We start from the raw sequence: 13,405 nt of genomic DNA, 5'->3' as shown, positions 1-13,405 counted from the left end.
CAAATGAAGTTCTTAGCAATGTATATTACTAATCAAAAATTAAGTTTTTATATATTTACGGTAGGAAATTTACAAATATCTTCATGGAGCATGATCTTTACTTAATATCCTAATGATTTTTGGCATAAAATAAAAATCTATAATTTTGACCCATACAATGTATTGTTGGCTATTGCTACAAATATACCCCAGCGACTTAAGACTGCTTTTGTGCTCCAGGGTCACAAATGATCAAGGAAAATTTGCCCTTTAAAAGAACGCTACACACAAACCATCCCAATATCTGCTTATTAAAGTGTGTGTGTGTGTGTGTGTGTGTGTTCACCATGGTCTCATCTATAGGGTAGGTGGTTTTATCTGGAAAGATACATGTGGAAAGGCAAGAAACGACCTTCACCACGCCGAACTCGTGAGCCGCCTGCAGCACGTTGTCATTGATGTGCACATTATTCCTCTGAAAACAAACACAGTTTAATTACTCAACACTAATACATGTCCAACATTTGTATATTTCCATTGTTTTTTTAATGTTAATAATTACCCAGAAGTCCAGGTTCTGTCTCATGTTTCTGAAGAGTCCTCCCACCATGGCGGCCAAATGAATAACGTGTGTCGGACGATGTTTCTCGAAGACTGCTCTCGTCTCTTCAGCGCTCCTAAAGCAGCACGTGTAATGCATATGACACAAATGAGCAACAGGCAATAAAATAAAAGATTTCTGTAATGTATATATGTATATAATGGATATGTATTAATATCTACGCTAATGTATAAGATGAAGAAACACAGCGAAAGATATCACAGATCAGGTAGGTGAAATGACGTTATAAAATGGTGTATAGAGATATTATATATATATATGTTTATTTATTTATTTATATAGCACAGTTTAATGCAACACCAGGTTGCCCAAAGTGCTTCACAATATCACAAGCATAGTCTAAAATAACAACACAAATCACATATATATCCGTATATATATCCGCACAGCGCAGTACTGATTAAAGTTTTGGCACATTAAAGTGATTAAGAGGTGAATAAAATGAATAAATATAGCGCGGGATGTGCTTGATTTTAAAAGCCAGTAAGGCGCGAAAAACTCAGTAACTGTCACACACGCAGCGCGCGAAAAGACGCGTTCTGTCAGCGCGAGGGAAACGAATTTCATTATTTTTGCAACTTACTGCGCCGTAACGATTAAATACACACACACATACATATCCACATAAACGCAGTCAGTTATGTATTGAGTGAAAGGAAAGAAGTATAATATATTACATACGTGCATGACTTCTTAAAGCGACAGTAGCCTAATATATCGGCTACTGTCGGGAGTCGTTAAAAGTTAATCAAACAACCAAAGAAAAGAAGAAAATTGCTGACTGCTTTTGACTGAATATCTTTAATAAGAATCAGTGTACATATATTTCATACAGAAAAGACTATGCAATTGATTTATGTATGTAATATTTCCTGCTTGAATGCTACTGTTACGGCCCGTTCATACCTAGAAGGATAACTATGAAGTTTCAAGTTCTATGTAAATGACACATGGCAATGATATTGGTGGAATCACATTGAGAAGATTTTTTTTCCATCTGATGAACAATAAAAACATTGACAGCAAAGGACCTTAAAGTCCCCATTAAATCAAAATTGAAATTTTTTTTTGGCTTTTAGTATGAATATGTTAGCCTTAATATTATCTATAAGCTAGTGTGCTCCAAAACAATGACAAAATTCGTATTTACAAGATATAAGGATTCAAAACTTGCAGTCTCTCACTTTCGCCAATATGTAAATATGATTTTGATGACATCACCCTGCACTTCAGCTTCTCATCAAACTTTCTGTCCAATCAAATCCTCTCTAGAATCCGAAGCGTCCCGCCCCCTACACTATAAATAGACGCTGAAGCTGCGGCTGAATTCAGTCACTTGCTCACAGAATTAGAATTTTCTGTTCGTTGACTATATAGTGGATAGGGAACGATTCAGACGAAATATGTTTTTTATTGTTACTTTGTAATTGAAATTAAAATATCAGGATGTTTTTTTACTATTGGGGCTGTTTAGAGATCCATCCATGTTAGATATACATTCTGGGTTGCTAAAGGCCCAAATATGTAATAATGATCGCCATTTAAGGGTTAAAGGTCTTGTGCATTTAAAGTGGCAGACGACAAAACTACAGTGAACTACGCTTCTAATAAACAGGAGTTATCATTCTTTGTGTCAACAGAACATTATTATTACTTACATAACATGCACTTATAAAATCTAAAGTACATGCTTTATGATATGTGATAATAGTTTAATGATTGTGTTGTATAACTGTGTGACGTCTGATGAGTGTTTGACCAGGAGCTCTTACATAAGATTGGCATCTTTGGATGACAGGAATATCCATGTTTCTCCTTCTCTCCCTCCGCTCTCCTCTTTCACCACCCGCTCTATCGCTCGCCCCACCAGCCCACTGCCGCCTGTCACCAACACACGCATCGGCCCGACTGACCCGTTCATCTGACAGACAGAGAGAGAGAGAGAAAAGGTGTGATGAGCAGTGTTGGGGATAACGCATTACAAGTAACGCGAGTTATGTAATCAGATTACTTTTTTAAGTAACTAGTAAAGTAATGCATTACTTTTTAATTTAGAAGGAAATATCGGAGTTTAATATCTGACTTTTTTCAAATAAGTAACTCCAGTTACTTTGTTTACCATGTATTGACTGACAGCTCTTGTGTTGCCATGTTGAGAGAAATCGGGAGTGAGTGCAGAGGCATTGCGTGCACTGTGTGAACATGATCTTACTGTAGTTCTAGACCAGAGCATGTGAGCGAAGCGGACCGGTGTGACGCTCCGCTACGTTTTCCGCTCTATGGACGTGCGCTCCACTCAGTCGCTCTAACCGCCCAAGCAAGCGCTCCGTTAATATTCCGCTCACGCTCGCCGTAAACCAATTCCCGCTCAGATCCCGCTCCGTTCTGTAAAGAACAAATTTGCGTGCATTATATTAGATTATAAATTACTGCTGCCTATATCTAGCCTACATTCTGTAGGACTACCTATTGTTTCGGGTCAGTTTTTAAAAAAAAAAAATATTTTAATAGGCCTAAGTGGTGTAGACTAATATCTTCTGTACTCTGTAGAGCTGGGCCTGTGTGTGCTGTGATTGGTTAGCTGGGTCAGTGTGTGCTGTGATTGGTTAGCTGGGCCAGTGTGTGCTGTGATTGGTTAGCTGGGCCAGTGTGTGCTGTGATTGGTTAGCTGGGCCAGTGTGTGCTGTGATTGGTTAGCTGGGCCAGTGTGTGCTGTGATTGGTTAGCTGGGCCAGTGTGTGCTGTGATTGGTTAGCTGGGCCAGTGTGTGTTGTGATTGGTTAGCTGGGCCAGTGTGTGTTGTGATTGGTTAGCTGGGCCAGTGTGTGTTGTGATTGGTTAGCTGGGCCAGTGTGTGTTGTGATTGGTTAGCTGGGCCAGTGTGTGTTGTGATTGGTTAGCTATTGCAACTTTGCAGATCTTTTTTATGCTCAAACAGCAACATTACAGACCAACTAAAGTTGAAAAAATAAAAAAGCATAATAGGACCCCTTTAAATAAGATAAATATAATTTATGTATTTAATCCCATTTTATTAACCAATGTCTTTACTACCGACCTTCGATGATCCAATTTAACCATACTAATAAGTAAAAATTACACATTTGTGTTTCATTTTTGTTATTGCTGAATACTGTTGAACTTTCTTCTGCGTCATATTCTTCATGCAATTTGCTTGAGCAGCGCCCTCTACTGTACAGATGTGAATTTACATTTCCCTCAGCCTGATGCATGTTCATTTCACTTTTGGTGCGAAAAAAGCTCTTCTTTTAAAATTGTAAAAGCCCTATATATATATATATATAAACAAGCAAGCCCTGCCCAGATTTAAAAAGTAACTCAAAAGTAACGTAACTCATTACTTTCCATAAAAAGTGACTAAGTAACGTAATTAGTTACTTTTTTAGGGAGTAATGCAATATTGTAGTGCATTACTTTTAGAAGTAACTTTCCCCAACACTGCTGATGAGCATTTCAGGGGTTAACACATGTGCATTTGTCAATCTATCTATGCAACCATTCATCCATCTATACACTCGTACAGCGGTGATACCATATTCACACACTATTAATGTAGCGTCCTAAAAAACATGCTATTAACACAGTTCTCCATGATATGTTTAATGGCAACAGAGCGGCTGTTCTTTGTTACTGTACTCCCTTTTTAAAACAGTGTCATGGTATTGTCATCTGATAAGTCAGATTTCCATTGATGTTCCATAGCAGCACAACAGTAATTTTCTAGGGGTATATATGATTTCCGTTCCTCCCTACAGCTCACAATGCACCGCATACAGCTGCATCTGTCCGAGGATATCAAGTTAAACACCGACACACCCTTTATTTCAATATGACAACACATCAGTTTGAGGTGTCAGCTTATGCAGTGGAGCATGACCACAAAACACATATACAAACAGATACTGGATTTACATACATCGACATGCTTTGGAATCATTTGTCATTTTCATCAATGCGTGATAACGCCATAAACATGAAAAAAAAAAAAATCACAGCACAGACTTAATACTCAATGAATGAACTTTATAAACTCTTTTGAAACTCAAATTGTGATTAACAGTCCTTGAAGTGTCTGAAACGAGCATACGAGCGTGTATGAATTGAGTTCACAATTGATGAAATCAATGATTTACCTGCTCTCTGGTGTCACTGTAGTTAAAGTCCGTTTCTTGTAAACTCGGTTCACTCGGTGGCCATATTTTCATCGCCTCCGGGCAGCTGTTTTGCTCATGCAAAATCAACTCCTATCTGCTTGAATGGGGAAATACCGAAATGCCAAGAACTGTTTGCGAAGCTCATTTAAATAACATATTTCTGATCAGCAATACAATCCGACATATGCTGTCCCATATGCTGTTTCCTACGAATAGCGGTATAGGCGTAAGTTTCCGGTTGGTCCGGTCAGCGCGCATGCGCACCGCAAATTCTCAAGACTGGCTGTTTCTATGGAAACCGGAGCTTTTTAAATGCAGATGCGATGATTTAAGCAGTTCGTGATTGGCTCTTACGTGTAGAAGGCTGGACGTCCTCCGATTTATCCCACATTGCAGTTCATCCCATTCACAGAAATGCGTGTAAAGCACAACAGAGATGTCATGATGTAAGCAGATCCCATCCTCCGCGGCTGAACAAGAGAAGGTGTAACGGTCAACGTGGATCACGTGCGCCTCATAAACCAATCACAGTACAGCTTTGAAAGTTTTACGACCGTCAGTTATCATAATACTCGTGTATGATTTTTTTATTCCCTATTTTGTGTCTTTTTATTGTTCATAACTGTAACTGATCATGCTTTAGTTACTGTTGTGCACTGTTTGTATTTGTATTACACAAAGTATAACAGAAATATCCTTATACGTGATAATTATACACAGTAGGCTACTAATAATTGTTTTTAAACATTCAGTCACACGTGATAATTATACACAGTAGGCTACTAATAATTGTTTTTAAACATTCAGTCACACACACACACACACATTATGTGTGTGTGTATTACTAAATAAATACATCTAAATACATCTTTAAAAAATAATTTATTAATATTGTACAGATTACGTTTTATGATATTGAACGTTAATATGCAATACAGTATTAATAACTAAAATATTAATTTAATTTATAATAAATCTTATTTTATTCATTTTTTGTATTCATCAGTTACAAAAAGTGATCAAGTGCTAAAAAGTTATCAAAATCTGCTAAGAGATGAAGTAATAAAGTAATTAGTCATTGTGTCGGTTTGCACATGATTGTGTGTGTGTGTGTGTGTGTAAAGATCACCTAATGTCCAGAGTAACCTTTGACCTCAGAACAAAAGGAGGGTGAGGGGGTTTATTAACATGACTCCATAAACACAGTAATAAGACCATGAGTGTAAACCAACATCTTAAAATGGTCATTTTAGTGCAATTTTAAGGCAAATAAATGCATTTATATCATGACTATGTTCAACTCACAAAAATCCAAATAAAATGTTTAAAATAATATTTGGGCCATGCTGGGATTCGTGATCCTTTCTGAAATTTCAGAATTTTCAGAAATTCAGTGTGAGCCATTAATCTATGAAGAAAATGCTAATTGGGCCCGATTTGGACATTTTCACTTAGGGGTGTACTCACTTTTGTGGCCAGCGGTTTAGACATTAATGGCTGTGTGTTGAGTTATTTTGAGGGGACAGCAAATTTACACTGTTATACAAGCTGTACACTCACTACTTTACATTGTAGCAAAGTGTCATTTCTTCAGTGTTGTCACATGAAAAGATATAATAAAATATTTACAAAAATGTGAGGGGTGTACTCACTTCTGTGAGATACTGTATATATATATATATATATATATATACATATATTTGTTAAAATATTTTAATAAAATAATAATTTATATTATAAATGTTATTGTTAATAGTAAATGCAAATATTAAACAACACAAGAAATAATACTATTGTAAGCTTTCACTGTAAAATAAACAAGAAAAATATAATAATAATAATACTGTTGTAATTTTTCACTGTAAAAGGAATATTTTAAAGAAAAAAATAGGCTTTTGCATCTGAACTCTTCATATACTCTAGCTCTGTTCCCATAGACACCTTTTGTTTGATCTAATTCTGGATATTTCAAGTTGATGACTCAGGCTAAATCATGTGATTAATCTACATCTGAAGCCGTGTCTACACCGAGAGAACCCATTATAATCAGCTGATGCTGTGACTGTCCACACGGGAAGAAATTTGTCACATGTTGTGTATGTAAAAGTAGGAAATAATGAGTATATGTATCCATGTCACCCAGTACAGTTAGGGTGATATTAAATGACTTAACCAGTGATATAAGATTTTGGCCATATTGCCCATCTAACTCATTCATCACACACTATCAACAGGCATGTCATGTAGGGCAGGCTACACTTCTTGTATTTCATTTGGGAAACACAAGGTGTCACTGTGGTCTCAAAGCTTTCCCCTCGCCTACTCTGGCTCGATTGCTATTCCTGAGGTAAAACACGCCCTCCTCATTACCTTACCAACGAAGAAATGTATAAATAAATAAATGTGGAAATTAATAAATAAATACATAAATGTGAAAATAAATAAAAGTGGAAATAAATACATGTATAAATAAAAGAAAAAATAAATGTAGAAAAAAATACTTAAGGAAATAGAAGTATAAATTATTTATTTACTTTTTTGTACTTTTCTTTGTATATTTATTTATTTCTAATTTAGGCAGGTTTGGCATTCCATAAAATAGCACCAATATATCAGGGAAAATGACTGTAAGAATATTAAAGGGGTCATATAATGCATTTTCAAGTTTTGCTTTCTCTTTGGAGTGTTACAAGCTGTTCGTGAATAGATAAGATCCCTAAAGTTGCAAAGACTAAAGTCTCAAACCCAAAGAGATATTCTTTATAAAAGTTAAGACTGGTCCACACCCTCCTAAAACGGCTCGTTCTAACACGCCCCCACATATCTACGTCACTATGTGGGAAGATTTGCATAACGCCGCCCAAATGTTCACGCAAAGAAAGAAGGCGTAACTTTTATTCTCACTGTAGTATTGTTGCCGCCGCCGCCATGTCGTGGAGACGCTGTGTGTTTCGTTTTATTGGTTTTGTGTCGTCGCGTAAAGACATTGCATTACACCAAATACACAACATAATGTTCTTTTTAGCAACATCATATGACCCCTTTAAGGCAGCTCCAGCTTGGATCCAGCCTCTTACGAAGTCTTCAGATGACCCAACACCTTTGAATAGAGGACACCTAGCCCCTCCAAGGACTTCAGAACATCAACTAAATGATACTAAATGACCATGTTGTCATTAGTTTAAATGCACATTGGATACAATGCAATCCAATGTGCATTTTAAAGTAATGACAATAATTTGGTATTTTGCAAAAACTACATTTCACAATACTTAACCTATTGTAATGTTTTTTATTATTATTTATTCCTTATATTAATTTTGAATCTTGAAAAATAAGGTGGGGTTGTCGTGGTTGGGTCTTCAATTCTTCAATGAAGAGGGGAGGGGGTGGATTTAATAATCTTTTACAGTACTGAATATTAATATGCAGTATAGTATTAATATTTAATAGCAATATATGACAACAAACATTTCTATAAATCATTTATCCAAATTTGTTTTGTACTCATAAGTAATCTGCTAAGAGCTTAAAGTAATAATAGCCATTGTGATGGTTTGAACATGAATGTGTGTGAAAAGATGACAGCAGTCAATGAATCCTTTCAACTGTTTAATAAACAATGTTCAGCTCGACCGTTACATCCAGAGCAACCTTTGACCTCAGAACAAAAGGAGGGAGAGGGGGTTTATTAACATGACTCCATAAACACAGTAATAAGACCATGAGCGTAAACCTGTGACGAGAAACATCTCTGCACACAGCACAATCTCCCATAATCCTCTCTGTCGCGCGTGTGTGTGTGTGTGTGTGTGTGTGTGTGTGCTGGTCTCAGGATGAAGGTCACAGTGCTCTGCTCATGGATTTTCTTCCCTTTTCATCAGACATAGAATCATATTTCATATCATATTTTTATTATTTTTTTAATCTAAGTTTTTGCTAATGGATGAGTTTTGAGATCCAAACCTAAACGCTCCTGAACTATTTTGTTATCTTCTTTTCTTTCGTTTTAGCTTTTATTTGTATTTTTACACATTGTTCTGTACAGATGAGGACGTGAACGTGTGGCCATGACAGATCAGGGTGTGCAGAGATGAGGAGAAGCCAAACATACAAACATCTTTGTCTGTCAAGAGCACATCCAGCTCATATTTCACCTCAAAATCCAATTAAAAATATTTAAAATAATATATAAAAAAAAATGAAGGGCCTTTTTATATATAATTTAAAATTGTAATTTTAAGGGCTATTTTAAAATTATTTTATTTTATTTTAATGTGGCTTTTATCTGTTAAAATGGTCATTTTAAGGGTGTTTTTTTGATATCACGATAATATGTTCAACCCTCAAAATCCAATAAAACTATTTAAAATAATATTTGGGCTATTATAGTCATTTTAGGACCATATTTATTTGTTATTTCTTTCTTTCTTTCTTTCTTTTTTTTAAATATCATGAAAATATGCTCAACTCTCAGAATCCAAATGAAACTATTCAAGACAATATTTGGGCCATTTATGGTAATTATAAAGCCCATTTTTATTAATTAATTTTTTTTTATCAATATCATGACGATATGTTTAACCCAATTAAATTCCAATTAAAAATATTCAAAATAATATTTGGGCCATGGTCATTTTTATATATATTTTTAAATCATGATATATTATATATAAATGGACCTTTATTTTCTTTTCAGATAATTTTTCATTTCATTTTCATTTTATATTATGACATTATGATCAGCCCTTAGTTTTTCACATTTAGGTTCTCAAACTCTCAAATTCACATTTCCTCTATTTATTTATTTATTTTTGATTTTGTGGTGAAATATAACCCGGCCACTTCTTCGTGAGATTCTCTCCTCTGTTTATCTCTCCCTCCATAATTGTCTGTCTCTCTTGTTTCTCACCGATACGCCTCCTGGAGGCAGGAATGGGCACCGAGTATCAATATTGTGTGTTTGGCAGTGTGATATAGATCATTACAAGCACCAAACCAAATCAGTGTGTGTGTGTGTGTGTAAATGAGGCCGTTTGGATGCTTGTGTGAGCATATGTGAGAATTTTATATTAGCACGTAATATTCTGGATGTTAAACACTTTCTGACTCAACAATTAGCTATTAGAGTTCAGTGTGTGCGAGTTCAGAAAGTGCATTTTTACACATAATTTACACACTTCACCTTTACCGCAGGTAGTTCACTATGAGGGGCACTTGTGTTGTACCATTTCAGTGCACACACACACACACACACACACACACACACACACAGATCGATGCATGTGATCAGTGAGGACAGATGTTTTCTATTTCAAAAGGCAGTACAATACTTACAAACCCTATTCAAATAAATAACAAATAAATTAATCATATAAAATCAGACGGACCGGTCTACAAGTCAGTCGAGTTAGAAAACAGAAACAAACACATTCGGCACATACATGCACGCTAGAAACCAAAGCAGGACAGTCACTATCATGTGAGGACGGATGGTTTATCTATTCAGAAACATTCAGAAATCATGGGGATGGTGGATTTGACCTAAACGCTGTGGAAGGCGAGCGCGACTGTGTCGTGTACAGGAGGAGGTTTGCCGGGTGATTCATGTGTGGGCGTTAGGTGTGAATGCTAATGTGTGTGTTTGTGCTATAGCACCCCGTCCATGAAGCTGGTGTCGAGGTGCTGGATCAGCACGCGCATGAAGCTCATCTCTTTCCTCGTGTTCTCGAAGATGACCCGCGGGTCGTCCGACTGGCAGCGCAGGCAGTTTGGCGCCATCACCATCGCCAGATTACTGACGTCCATCTTAGTCATGGACACGCTGGAGGCTTGAGCAAATACCTGTGATGGAAAACAGACAGATCTCTTCATGTCTCTTAATATCGTTTTGAGATGAACAGATGAAAGTGTAGTTTGACAGACTTCACAAACAAACTGCTAAGTGACTGAAAAGAGCAACATTTAGATATAATCGCCTCAGTGTGGAGCGCGATCATCCCTTCCTCTTTACTACTAGTTTTAACGCGAAATAAACATGAATGAACATCTCACCCCTCATGTAATTGCTCAATAAGTGTTTCAACCAAGGAGAGATGTCATTTAAACAGCTTGTAAACAAAATATCACGTAGCATTTCCTACATCAGGCAAGTTAGCAATGTAGCAATGTCTACAGCTCGTTGTTTGCTAGAGAAATGAAGTCTAGTGAAAAGCATTTTGCGAAATATTAGACTGTAACTTAATTATGTTTCACTTTACCTGTTAGTGATTGTTTAATGCGTGTTTAAACAAATCTTTTACGAAACAAGTTATGACAGCCACTCTGTAGGCTAAATTATTATATTTCGACAACAAATTGAAATTGTATAATTTAGAAGTTAATTTAAATGCTGCATTATGTGCAATTTACATGTTTGCATACAATTTTTTAATTTGAGTGTTGATTATTATAGTTAAAAATAAATAGTAATTGAATTTAAGTTTGGGCTCTGTTGTTAATTGCAATCTTATAGTAAGGTAAAAGGGCTCACTATAGTTTAGAGACCATAAGCTGAGGTAGATTTTTATCCATTTTTATTTATTTTAATTATAATTAACTCTTTCCCCGCCAGCATTTTTGAAAAAAGTTGCCAGCCACCTCCAGCGATTTTGATGATTTTCACAAAAATTTGATGGCCTCCAGTATATTTTGCTGTATGAATATTTGAATATGCAATACACCAAAATAAAGATCGGAGCCTCTACCTTTAAACAAAAAAATCTGTTTTATTCTAGCTTAAAGCATTATTTTTTTTATCAACACTTGAATATAGGTAGGTTTCATAAAAATCCCTTCCTCTTTACTACTAGTTTTAACGCGAAATAAACATGAATGAACATCTCACCCCTCATGTAATTGCTCAATAAGTGTTTCAACCAAGGAGAGATGTCATTTAAACAGCTTGTAAACAAAATATCACGTAGCATTTCCTACATCAGGCAAGTTAGCAATGTAGCAATGTCTACAGCTCGTTGTTTGCTAGAGAAATGAAGTCTAGTGAAAAGCATTTTGCGAAATATTAGACTGTAACTTAATTATGTTTCACTTTACCTGTTAGTGATTGTTTAATGCGTGTTTAAACAAATCTTTTACGAAACAAGTTATGACAGCCACTCTGTAGGCTAAATTATTATATTTCGACAACAAATTGAAATTGTATAATTTAGAAGTTAATTTAAATGCTGCATTATGTGCAATTTACATGTTTGCATACAATTTTTTAATTTGAGTGTTGATTATTATAGTTAAAAATAAATAGTAATTGAATTTAAGTTTGGGCTCTGTTGTTAATTGCAATCTTATAGTAAGGTAAAAGGGCTCACTATAGTTTAGAGACCATAAGCTGAGGTAGATTTTTATCCATTTTTATTTATTTTAATTATAATTAACTCTTTCCCCGCCAGCATTTTTGAAAAAAGTTGCCAGCCACCTCCAGCGATTTTGATGATTTTCACAAAAATTTGATGGCCTCCAGTATATTTTGCTGTATGAATATTTGAATATGAAATACACCAAAATAAAGATCGGAGCATCTACCTTTAAACAAAAAAATATGTTTTATTCTAGCTTAAAGCATTATTTTTTTTATCAACACTTGAATATAGGTAGGTTTCATAAAAATGCATAATTTTGAGCAAAAAGGTGAGAATCACATTTTTATCAAAAACTACATCTGGATGATATTCAGTACGGTTATCAAAGTCCATCAATGCCTCCAAAGCTTGCACAGACATATACCACTTCCTGGATCAACATTTTACTCCGTAACATTATGCAGTTTTCATTTATATGCTGTCTATTGCTGATGATCGCATTATTTTTCATATGCATCTGTTTACATAAGAGCTCGCTCGTGTCTCCGTCCTGTTCACGTGTGTTTTTGTTCGGGAGGTTTTGTACTCGTTCAGAAGATGTGTAATAGCGCCCCCGAGTGTATAACAGTGAAAACCAAAAAAAGCCGTAAAAACTCGTCTTGGCGAGGAAGCGTTTTCTTGTAAAAGACGAGATAACTCATCAATGGCGGGAAAGAGTTAAATGCATTTAAAGAAAGAGCAGTTTGTTCAGTAAACCATTGTTTAATAAAAACAAAACAAAAAAACCCCCAACAATTTGTTTAGTTTTATTCCTCATGTTATACTGAAACCATATCGAACCGTGACGTCAAAACCGAGGTATGTACCGAACAGTCATGTTTGTGTACCGTTACACCCCTAATAGATAGATAGATAGACAGACAGATAGACAGATAGATAGACAGGTGGTCAGTCAGACCTGTAGGAAGCGGATGAGGTAGCAGAGCACCAGTTTGTTGATGTGAGGGAGGTTGAGGACGACGTCGACAGCAGCCGCAGGACTGTCGTAGTTCATGACACACTGCTCATAAAACTCATGAGGAATCACCGGCTCCTCCAGCTCTCTGTACCAGAGCTTCAGCAGCGACGCTAGAGAGACAGAGAGAGACAGAGAGAGACTGCTGAGGTCAAAGTTCACAGGACACAAGAGTGTAGAATTTAGTAGACACCCAATGACATGTCCCTAGAACCAGCGACTACTAAATTGTCCCTAGCAATACTTTTCATCAAACAAT

At 36.0% G+C, this 13,405-nt stretch overlaps 2 protein-coding genes across 4 annotated transcripts in view; both read right to left on the bottom strand.

The window, feature by feature from the left end:
* gfus.2 (GDP-L-fucose synthase, tandem duplicate 2) overlaps positions 1–5,016 on the bottom strand; it is a 22,155-nt gene extending 17,139 nt beyond the window's left edge. The window contains exons 1-4 of one of the 2 annotated variants that reach the window (XM_016551184.1): positions 4,756–5,016; positions 2,374–2,522; positions 542–656; positions 326–454 (exon numbers count right to left, since the gene is read on the bottom strand). In XM_016551184.1, coding sequence (XP_016406670.1) covers positions 326–454; positions 542–656; positions 2,374–2,522; positions 4,756–4,827 — 465 coding nt within the window. In that variant the 5' untranslated portion in view covers positions 4,828–5,016. The remainder of the gene's footprint in view (positions 1–325; positions 455–541; positions 657–2,373; positions 2,523–4,755) is intronic. The other variant, XM_016551185.1, reaches the window with a different exon arrangement.
* Positions 5,017–10,020: 5,004 nt separating this feature from the next.
* arhgap39 (Rho GTPase activating protein 39) overlaps positions 10,021–13,405 on the bottom strand; it is a 72,421-nt gene continuing 69,036 nt past the window's right edge. For both annotated transcript variants that reach the window (XM_016551183.1, XM_016551182.1), the window contains exons 9-10: positions 13,090–13,259; positions 10,021–10,620 (exon numbers count right to left, since the gene is read on the bottom strand). In XM_016551183.1, coding sequence (XP_016406669.1) covers positions 10,426–10,620; positions 13,090–13,259 — 365 coding nt within the window. In that variant the 3' untranslated portion in view covers positions 10,021–10,425. The remainder of the gene's footprint in view (positions 10,621–13,089; positions 13,260–13,405) is intronic.

The sequence above is a fragment of the Sinocyclocheilus rhinocerous genome, unplaced genomic scaffold, assembly GCF_001515625.1.
Source record: "Sinocyclocheilus rhinocerous isolate Xijiao unplaced genomic scaffold, SAMN03320098_v1.1 scaffold555, whole genome shotgun sequence".
NCBI classification, from domain to species: Eukaryota; Metazoa; Chordata; class Actinopteri; order Cypriniformes; family Cyprinidae; genus Sinocyclocheilus; species Sinocyclocheilus rhinocerous.
This window is presented reverse-complemented; position numbering and strand designations above follow the sequence as displayed.